This window comes from Temnothorax americanus, unplaced genomic scaffold (genome assembly GCF_048541705.1).
Source record: "Temnothorax americanus isolate GAGA-0224 unplaced genomic scaffold, ASM4854170v1 Scaffold14, whole genome shotgun sequence".
NCBI lineage: Eukaryota > Metazoa > Arthropoda > Insecta > Hymenoptera > Formicidae > Temnothorax > Temnothorax americanus.
In genome coordinates, this window is record NW_027509275.1 from 1,645,174 (window position 1) to 1,654,289 (window position 9,116).

General features: G+C 41.3%; 3 protein-coding genes and 1 long non-coding RNA gene across 7 annotated transcripts; 1 reads left to right on the forward strand and 3 right to left on the reverse strand.

Annotated features, from left to right (window-relative positions):
* Window positions 1–189: 189 nt before the first annotated feature.
* Window positions 190–2,880, reverse strand: Gatb (glutamyl-tRNA(Gln) amidotransferase subunit B, mitochondrial). The gene is made up of 10 exons (XM_077400850.1): window positions 2,676–2,880; window positions 2,361–2,508; window positions 2,114–2,227; window positions 1,870–2,042; window positions 1,634–1,782; window positions 1,327–1,559; window positions 1,022–1,210; window positions 797–933; window positions 600–723; window positions 190–496 (listed from the first exon to the last, which is right to left on the reverse strand). The coding sequence occupies exons 1-10, from the start codon at window positions 2,786–2,788 to the stop codon at window positions 278–280; spliced, it is 1,599 nt and encodes a 532-aa protein (XP_077256976.1). The 5' UTR covers window positions 2,789–2,880; the 3' UTR covers window positions 190–277.
* LOC143894528 (uncharacterized) lies at window positions 2,814–3,294 on the forward strand. The gene is made up of 2 exons (XR_013256118.1): window positions 2,814–2,955; window positions 3,082–3,294. It is a non-coding gene; the product is annotated as an uncharacterized LOC143894528 (long non-coding RNA).
* Window positions 3,137–4,976, reverse strand: Ppib (peptidylprolyl isomerase B (cyclophilin B)). Its single transcript, XM_077400856.1, has 4 exons — window positions 4,779–4,976; window positions 4,303–4,510; window positions 4,018–4,202; window positions 3,137–3,619 (listed from the first exon to the last, which is right to left on the reverse strand). Exons 1-4 carry the CDS (start codon window positions 4,851–4,853, stop codon window positions 3,485–3,487), a joined length of 603 nt encoding a protein of 200 aa, XP_077256982.1. The 5' UTR covers window positions 4,854–4,976; the 3' UTR covers window positions 3,137–3,484.
* A 1,001-nt stretch (window positions 4,977–5,977) lies between these two features.
* Window positions 5,978–8,966, reverse strand: Ipp (inositol polyphosphate 1-phosphatase). Of its 4 annotated transcripts, none has more exons than XM_077400854.1 (6): window positions 8,765–8,966; window positions 8,342–8,413; window positions 8,015–8,268; window positions 7,456–7,726; window positions 7,007–7,175; window positions 5,978–6,793 (listed from the first exon to the last, which is right to left on the reverse strand). In XM_077400854.1, the coding sequence occupies exons 3-6, from the start codon at window positions 8,225–8,227 to the stop codon at window positions 6,343–6,345; spliced, it is 1,104 nt and encodes a 367-aa protein (XP_077256980.1). In that variant the 5' UTR covers window positions 8,228–8,268; window positions 8,342–8,413; window positions 8,765–8,966; the 3' UTR covers window positions 5,978–6,342. The 4 variants fall into 4 exon arrangements, with proteins under 4 accessions (XP_077256980.1, XP_077256979.1, XP_077256981.1 ...); XM_077400853.1 differs by having other exon boundaries at window positions 8,015–8,276; window positions 8,765–8,965; XM_077400855.1 differs by lacking the exon at window positions 8,342–8,413.
* Window positions 8,967–9,116: the final 150 nt, after the last annotated feature.

The following is a 9,116-nucleotide window of genomic DNA, read 5'->3' on the forward strand; positions in this document are numbered from 1 at the left end:
ACCTTATTTTTTTGTTATTTTATAAACTTCTATCCATCGATGGTGAAATTCCTTCATACATGTTTATATTGTATTTTTTTTTAAATATTTACATTAGTAAAGGTCCCTATATATAATATAATGTGGTTGATCAGCATTATTATATACGATGAAAGGTAAGTAATTAGTAACATTGTGATTTTACACTCATTTGTTTACACAGATTGTTTTATTTACACAGTATCATATCACAATACTAATTCAGTAATAGATTTATCGTTCCCGCAATTACCATTTATCACGATTTCAGTAATCGTTCCATAATTTTTGCAACAGCAGCCAAATCTGCACGTTGCTCTGTAACTTTTGCCATTTCTCCCATCAATGCGTTAAATAATTTCTTCTTGCCACTTTTATACCCTGATACAAGTTTCGGATTTTTCTCTATAATTTCTAAACACATTTGTTCTAATTGCTTCTCGTCTGATATCAGGAACCAGTTGTGCTCTTCAACGATCTACGTATAATAAACAAAGGTAATCACATGTAAGTTAAAAAAATATTCAAGCTGTGAATATTGCATTTTTATTTAAAAAAAAAAAGTGAGATTTTTACTATACCTCTTTTGGTCGCTTATTTGAGTCGGCTATTAATTCCTCCAAAATCTTTTTCGCCGTTATTAAATTAATTAATTTGTCTTGTAATAAATCGATCAATTGACCAATAAAATCTTCACGTGATATACTAAAAATTCATTAGGTGAGCACATTTTCAATTCAGACTTCATATTATCTTACTTAAATAAAAAAAAGCTTACCAAAATTCAATTGTTAGTTTATTTTTATTGAGAAAGGTCAACAGATTCATTACGAGAAACTTTGCGACCAATTGCGGCTCGCGATTCTCATTTTTTCTCATTATTCCATTAAATAATTGTAACAATGTGAAGTCACTCTAAAAAAAAGTATAAAATATTAAAAACATTTTTTTGTATTTTTTTGTATTTGTTTGCTTATAGAATATAGAGCATCACGAGATTTACCATTAGAGCTACGATTATTTCAGGAGTTATCTGAAGAACGTCCTGTAATCTCTGACGTATCTGTTCCGGCAACTCGGGTAATTGTTTTCGCAGCACTACGGCATCGACTAAATTGCTTCTATTCGGTAAATCTTCTCTAAGATGTATGCGTAAAGGTGGCAAATTCGTTTCGGGCATAAATCGGTAATCCTGAAAGTGTTCGAAGTAAAAATTCAGTAATTATTTTATCATTTTATTTATTTATAAAGTAGAATTATTCAATAATCCTATAGTAACAGCGACATAAAATCAAAATGCCATATTACCTCTTTGTCTTCTTTTTCTCGCATAGGAACAGTTCTCTTGTTCACCGCGTCCCACGCGCGAGTCTCGTTGAACATCTCGTCACCGACTTCAAGGATGGAGATGTGCCTATTTATCTCATATCGAACAGCCGCAGCGACAGCGCGCACACTTCCGATATTTTTTATTTCCGTTCGAACGCCTAAACTGCCGCAGTTGCTCACGGAAACGTTGGCGTCCACGCGAAGTGCCCCTTCTACAATTCAAGGATAGCAAAATATATCAAAATTGTACAAGAACAATAATTCGAAAGTGGTCTCTGCAAACGACCTTCCATCTTGCCGCTGCAGACGCCCAGTAACTGCAATGTAAATGCAAGCTCCTTCACAAGCGCGGCCGCTTCCTCGCCGTCGACCAAGTCCGGCTCAAACACGAATTCCATCAAGGGTATTCCGGCGCGATTAAGATCGATCAGGCTTCTACAAAAAAAAAACCAAAAGTTTAATGGGAATATCGTCTAAGCTTTCACCGACTTTCGAATAGAACCGAGTGGCCTTGATCGATACCTCGCCGCATCTTCTTCGTGCAAACTTCTACCACTGTCCTGCTCCAACTGGATCTGCTTGATCTTGGAAGATTTCAAGTACGGGGACTCGTGCAGCCCTGGGGTGAACACGTGAAACCTAACTTCGCCATTGACCGCGATAGGTCGTCCTTGTTGAGTGATTTGAAACCCCGCCTAAGCAATTTCTAGGTAATAAAGTTGACAACGTAATGTATCTGTCCCGCAATAGAGTCTCATTCACTCACAGGCAAGTCCGCGTAGAAGTAATGCTTCCTCTCGAACAAGGAAATCTCGTTCAGTCGGCAGGACAGCGCCAGGGCGGTCGTCACCGCCGATTCCACGCATCTTTTGTTCAACACCTGCAACACACTCGTGTCTACAACAACAATTAATGTTTTATCACAATAGTTTTGCGCGCGGTTAATTATTCTCTCGGAACCGAGAAAGAGGCGATGTGTTCAATCCGTGTCAACCAGTTTTCGATAAACTTACAGGCAACGTTCCCGGTGTAGCGCAGTCGAAGAACGAGACGCACGAATTAACCGGGCGGGCGAAGTCCGTGGACGCGGCGGAAAACAATTTCGATTCCGTGGCAATCTGTGCGTGGACCTCCAATCCCACGGTGGGCTTCCATTTCTCCCTTAATTACAAATAGAAAAAAAAAGAGGTGAATACAATTAACGACTCGACCACGACAATTGCTGGAGCATCGTGAATACATAACGAGCGAGATAATGTAAACTGTAAACGAGAATCGGTCACATACGCGAATGTAAACATTTTTTATAACCTAACCTAGCTGCTCACCGTACTTTTGCGTCTCTTTGTATCTTGGACGAAAGAAACCGCCGTGAAAGATCGTTTCGCCTCCGGATCCATTTATGCGCGAGGACGAGGCACGTCCGTCGTCTCGACAACATTTTTCATTGATTTGATTTACCGATCTAAAGTTCGAGAGAGAAGCCGGCGAGCTCCTCGTGGGAGAAAAAAATACTTACGTCGGCGTTGGAACTGCCAATGGCTACAGGGAGTTCCAAATGTGACAGATCCCCAGCTGTTGAATCGCCATTTCGAGTCAGAATCATATGTATGTATGTTGTAAGTACATATGTATGTACATACACCAGCTATATATAGAAATGTTCAACTTTTTTTATCCAGAATCCGTATAACTAAATTGAAATATTTAGTCAACTTTTTTTTTATTTTCCAGAATCAATTGGAGCTCGGTTTTCTTACGTAGAAGAAATGAAACGACCACGTACGACGATGATTCAAACAACTTACGTTTATTCGTGAATGTAGAAAATTCGCTTACGTACAAAATTTACCGTGCGATGCAAGTTATAAGTAATTTTTTAACAATTAGAATAGAAACCGTCGTTCTATTGCTCATCGATTGTTGCTTCAACAACTTTATGACCTTTCGCAAAACGTTTTTCGTTGATATTCGCTGCTGCCTGTAGTTAAATGCCGTTTAAACATCACGTTGTCGCTCATCCGTACGGGGAGACCGACCGAGGCTGTCAAAACCCTTGCGCGGCTTCCAAGAGATCGTTTTGTACGAAATAAAGAGATCATAAAGAATAATGAGGCTGTTGACGAATGCTGAAGATTTAATCGAGGGCGTCGCCCTTAACCACGCTGAATGGCTCCGTTACAGTCTCCGCGCCGCTGTCGGCGATGACCACGTCCTTCCGCGGCTTGTCCCGCGAGTCGGTGCCCGTCTGCTCAATCTTGCGCACTATATCCTACAGCGGGAAGGTGATTATGTCATAAATGACAGAATGGCAAATAAAAAAATTCTATTCTCTAGTTATCATCGAGATAAATGTATGTACTAATACATGGACGCGTAAGACCTATGTCTGGACACCTTTGTCATTTCAGTTCTTAAATAAGTATAACGCGAATTAAAATCAAAGATAAAAATGTAATACAAGAAAAATACGTTTATCTTTGATTAGATAAAAATGAGATTAGATAAAAGATAAAAATATAATACAAGAAAAATATTTTTATCCTTCATTCTTTGACTTTAATTTTCACGTTCTAACTTATTTAAGGACTAAAATGATAAAAATGGTGTCCCATAGGTACGTGTGTCCAGGTTTAGTATACATTTACCTTACACAACAGTTGGTCTTACCATTCCTTTGATAATTTTGCCGAAGACGACGTGTCTGCCGTCGAGCCACGGCGTCTGCTTGACCGTGATGAAGAATTGAGATCCGTTGGTGTCCTTACCGGCATTGGCCATGGACAGCCATCCGGCGCCGTAGTGCTTCAGCTTGAAGTTCTCATCCGCGAAGCGATCCCCGTAGATGCTGCGACCTGACGAGCAGATAAAAATTCAGTAATCAAACGCCGTACACCTGTGGAAGTGCCAAATGATTGAAAAAAAAAAAAAAAATATATATATATATATATATACCTCCAGTGCCATCCCCCTTCGTGAAGTCTCCCCCTTGGATCATGAAGTCCTTGATCACTCTGTGGAACTTGCTGCCCTTGTACCCCTCACCCTCCGGCAGCTTGGCGAGCTCCACAAAGTTCTTGACCGTCTTCGGGACGGTTTTGCCGAACAGGCCGATCTCTATTCTGCCCGCATCTTCACCGCCGATCTTGATATCGAACCATACCTAAAAATTCGATTAATTTTTCGTTGCGTGACTCATCAATTCCGAAGGCTCCGGTGAGTACGCGCTGCCGGACAAAGGCATTGAGAAGCATTGTTCGCTCGCAAGTGACGCGCGCGGTTCTTTCCGTGCGTGAAACAGAAATATCTCGCGCCGGGGGCGGTGGGCACAGAGATTGCCACGTATTCATCGGTTTATCATCGGCGAGATCCAAATAAATCGATGATGAAGCGTGCCGTTGGCCGTACACCTTAACGGTTACACGTTATACCTTGTCGGTGACTTTCGGTCCGTTGCTCGCGCAGGAGACAGCGGCCACCAAGCCCAGGAACAACAGCAGCCTCATGATGCTGACGGGACAACGCGAACGAAGATACCGCAAACCGCAACTGACCGGCCTCTGGCCCCCGCGGCAGTCCCGACGGTCCGTCTGTCAGAGTGGACCGCTTACCGGATGCGACTCGAGGACTCGAGTACGCGTGTGCGCGCTTAGAAATGTGGGAGCGTCCAATTGGCCCGTTTCCCCCGACGGTGACGTAGAGCGAGACGGCCACCACGAGGGCACGCGAACACACCGGGAATGAATGAACGTCGAGTTGTATTGTATTTAGGTTGGACCAATCTGGTTAATGGACAGCTGTGTGACTTCAATTCGAGGCTCGTACGAGAGGCCCTACGGATATATACGGATAAACTGATGATTTTCATCTCCAATAGTGCCTTTCGACCGATTACTGAACGGCCAGTTCGCCCGGAGGTCATTGACTGAGGGAGATCTTAGAACGATATATTCTTATTGTTAATCCGATCTTATATTATAAGATTGTTTATATATAAGTACGCGCGCGCGCGATCTCTCTCTCTCTCTCTCGAGAAACTACACGATCGCTTCATGGAGCTTTACTGTTGTCAAAATCAAACTTTGGACGAGATCTGAAATACAAGGTCGGATTGTGATTATTATGAATACCGCCCTTTTATTGTAGCGATATTGAGATTGAGGAACTCATCGTTCGCTTTCCTCGCGCGTATCAATTCAGGTGATCGCTAATTTTGTTATTACGCAGCATTTAGAATAAGTACTCTTTGGCAATTTACACGTTCAGAACCATCAGTGAGCGGTGCATGTAGTGACATAATATCGAGCTTTAAATTTGCACGTTCATTTTTTTTCGTTTCAATTCTTTGTCGAAAAATTCCGGGCTCCGACGGATCGCGTTGCGCCACTGGCGTACGCGAAGCAACGCGAAGTGTTTGCGAAATCACTCGCGCGAAAGTTCACAGGTGTCACGAAAGTATGTATACACGTTTTTTCAGACGTACCTAGTTGGAGCAGTGATGGGGGGAATGGAGGAATAAACTCGTTCTTGCACACGTCAGCGGCCGCTATTATGAGCTGCGTACACGTAACGTTACGCATTCGGGCCTCTCGGCTCTAGGCCTCGGGCCTAAAAACTTAAACGATCTATCTATTTGGATCCAATTTATTTATTATATCATAATTAACGATTAAAGCTACGTCAATTAACAAATAATCAATTTGTCAAATCAACAAATATAATATTAGTTTATCACTGGATATATTACTTATATAATAAGTATATTGTACAATCGAGAGAATCAAAGTTTACAGATAATACCACAAAATATAGTCATAAGAAATTGCTACGAAAACATCATTTAGAAGTTTTCACATAAAATTTGTAGAGTAAAATCTAATTTTTATCTATATAACCAAATAATAAATAACTAAATAGCATGTAATGTAATTAGCGTGAAAATTTTCCTAGTAGAATGTCGAGCTTTAGCGTCAATGTATCTTCGTCGTACACTTATTAACGAGATCTGCATAAAATACATTTGAAAGTTTCCAGAATTTGGGGATCTCTGTAAGCTATCAAGCCTGCACGATTGGAGAAATTTGTGCCGATAGGTAAATAGTTGACGCTCAAATTGTCCGAATCTGGATGCACGATAAACTCTTTAAATTCTATGATACCTCCGCCGACCGATGACAGGAGAGCCTGCGGTCCGCACGTGTCCCATTTGTAAGTGGAACCTTTCGACAAGATGTAGGCGGCCGCTTGTCCAACAGCAACGCTCAGTATCTTGTATCCTGCCCCGGTTACTTCCACCAATCTGAATCCACTGTTTAACAGCTTTGATTTTACATCTGCATCTTCGAAGCGGCTGAGCAAAATGATTTTATCGACGTTGCACGTGCTGCTTATGGAAGACTTGGCGATGCCTCCTCCCAGAAAACCCCAGTAACATTTTCCTGTCCATCTGTTCAATCAATAGTGCGTAATGAAGCGGAGAATGTAAAGCTCACATTTCTCTAATATCGAAAATACGTAGGTTTATTACAAACGCGAAAACAAATTACTTTCAATCTCAACAAATATGTTTAGTAACGTATAAAAATGCCCAGAACAAGTAAAAATCTTATATTTTATGATTATTAAAAGTTTATCCGTTTCACTCTTAGTATATACTTACTGGGAGTCCACGGTGATGCAAAAAGGTTGATTGACTACACCCAAAACTGGCACTCCCGTACTTTTCTTGTACGCTCCAATTAAGACAGTGACACAACGCAACCCACTCAAATGTAAACCGGTCTGCTCGTCCACTGCCTCCGTTGCGCTTATGTAATCTGCTGTTGAATCTACAAAAGTTCCACGAATTGCTCCACAGGCATGCATTATCAAACTACAAAACAAACAGAAGTTCTTACAAGCGTTGCGTCTCAGTTTACAGGCCAATTACGATTCTTACTAACAAGAGAGTCATAGGTTTTACCACAATACCGTCCAACTTTTATATATAGATATATATATATATTTTTTTTTCAGTCTTGCCCTGAATTAATGCAAATTTACTAAATAGCAATCGAATATATGTAATCTAGAATTATTTTCTGCCATGCTCTCGTACATTGCACCTACCAATTGGATCTATCCAAATACCGAGGTCGTCTACATTGATGTCGAAATCATTGGGGATGTCTAACGTGATTGGCACGTCTGAAAGCTGAACGTCTTTATGGACTTCAGCAGCGAGCAATTCCGCCGCCACAGCGTCGTTACCCATAACTTTCGTCAGCAGCTGTGTCGTATCTTTGCTGCGGGAGCAGACTTCAACGATAATAGATTCCCCCATGGTATTGCTGAACACATTGGTTTCCTCGCCCTGCACCAGCTTGGCCAGCTCTGGAAACTATGGCGATGATAAGTTTGAAGTTTAATAAGTCAGAAAAACATAGTTCTTTTCACCAGCGTCTTATACTCCTACCATTCCCAGTCAGAAGTGACAAGTTGAAAAGTCGGCTATTAGACGGCTATGTCGTCTATGGTTTTATAGAGGTCTAATTTGAAGGACACAAAAGCATATAATCGACCTAATTTTAGACGTCTATATCAACCGTTCCTTTGGTTGAAAAGTCGTCGATTCGCCGCCTTTTCAACTGATTATTTCTGACTGGGTTTAAGACCTCTTTGCGCTCACTTCAATTTCTATGTCGTGCCTGATGGTTTCCTGAATGAGTACGTCGGCCAACGTTTTGAAATCCTGGAAGAAACGAGGGTTTTTCTCCTCTAGAGATTTTTCTTGCACCAACAACTGAAAAAGAGCCTCCTTTTGCCGGCAAGTTCTGGCAATGTTCGCCGCCTTCTCCGAAGCTTGCAGAAGGACTTTTAACAATCTGCTGCCGTTTCTCATTTTCCTTTCTCTAAAGACCTATGCGGCACGGAGTACGTCTGCTGAAAAACTAAAATTACTTTTATTATTGTTCCTATTATCGCGCATGCACGCATTGAAAAAGAAGCATTATACCGTGCGACGGTGCGACCCGAGAAACCTTACGAGCTCCATTGGATGTGTGAAAATTAAAGATATTGATTTTCTCTATAAATATATAGCACACATAAAGCATCCTTGTGCATTAAACGATATCGATAATCACTTCAAAATAGCGCCGCTGTCTCGGACCATTAACAATTTCATTCCGCATGCGAGGAATGAAAATTGCGGCCGCGGCAAAAAAAAACATCGAGGCAATCAAGCGTATGCGGATGTATTTTATAAGCCGTTTGAAATTTTAATTACAAAACCGCGAAAGTTACACAAGATAAAAGCGCTGCTTCTCGTAAATATTTGTAAATTAGAAAATCACGCAAGAGTGTAGTCTAAAAAAAAAAAGAAATTGTATGTATGACTGGAGGTTAATAAGAGAAATGAAAAATAGTAAACATTTACCCAAGTTTAGGGTATAAACGAGCGACGTGCGAAGGCAGCCTATACACCGGAGAGAAGCACAGACTTCTACGTCGAAGCGGACTCGGAGCAGAAATTGAGCTTCCCACCGGGAGTGGCAGAGAAACTCGTACTGAGTACCATGTAAAAGTGGAAGAACACCACACCATCTTTACAAAAAATCTAACCACCCTCCGCGCAATCGCTCAAGACGACGAATCATGTGTCATGGAGTGTCGTTTTTGTTATATAACGTGTCAAATATTTGACATTTTGACACGCCGCTTCGTGGGGCGCAAACTGCCGCAAACGGCGTAAACTCGCTAAAAGAACAGATCTAACAGTGCAGAAAGTG

Excerpts from the sequence above, each read along its gene's own strand:
- Gatb (XM_077400850.1), bottom strand. The coding sequence starts at position 2,788 with ATGTTGTCGAGACGACGGACGTGCCTCGTCCTCGCGCATAAATGGATC. Across the intron at positions 1,783-1,869 it reads CACGAAGAAGATGCGGCGAG|AAGCCTGATCGATCTTAATC; the intron begins GTATCGATCAAG and ends TTTTTTTTGTAG. Across the intron at positions 724-796 it reads AAACTAACAATTGAATTTTG|TATATCACGTGAAGATTTTA; the intron begins GTAAGCTTTTTT and ends ATGAATTTTTAG.
- Ppib (XM_077400856.1), bottom strand. The coding sequence starts at position 4,853 with ATGAGGCTGCTGTTGTTCCTGGGCTTGGTGGCCGCTGTCTCCTGCGCG. Across the intron at positions 4,511-4,778 it reads GACCGAAAGTCACCGACAAG|GTATGGTTCGATATCAAGAT; the intron begins GTATAACGTGTA and ends TCGAATTTTTAG. Across the intron at positions 4,203-4,302 it reads GAAGGGGGATGGCACTGGAG|GTCGCAGCATCTACGGGGAT; the intron begins GTATATATATAT and ends TCTGCTCGTCAG.
- Ipp (XM_077400855.1), bottom strand. The coding sequence starts at position 8,227 with ATGAGAAACGGCAGCAGATTGTTAAAAGTCCTTCTGCAAGCTTCGGAG. Across the intron at positions 7,727-8,014 it reads GGCACGACATAGAAATTGAA|TTTCCAGAGCTGGCCAAGCT; the intron begins GTGAGCGCAAAG and ends TCATCGCCATAG. Across the intron at positions 7,176-7,455 it reads TATTTGGATAGATCCAATTG|ATTCAACAGCAGATTACATA; the intron begins GTAGGTGCAATG and ends GAACTTTTGTAG.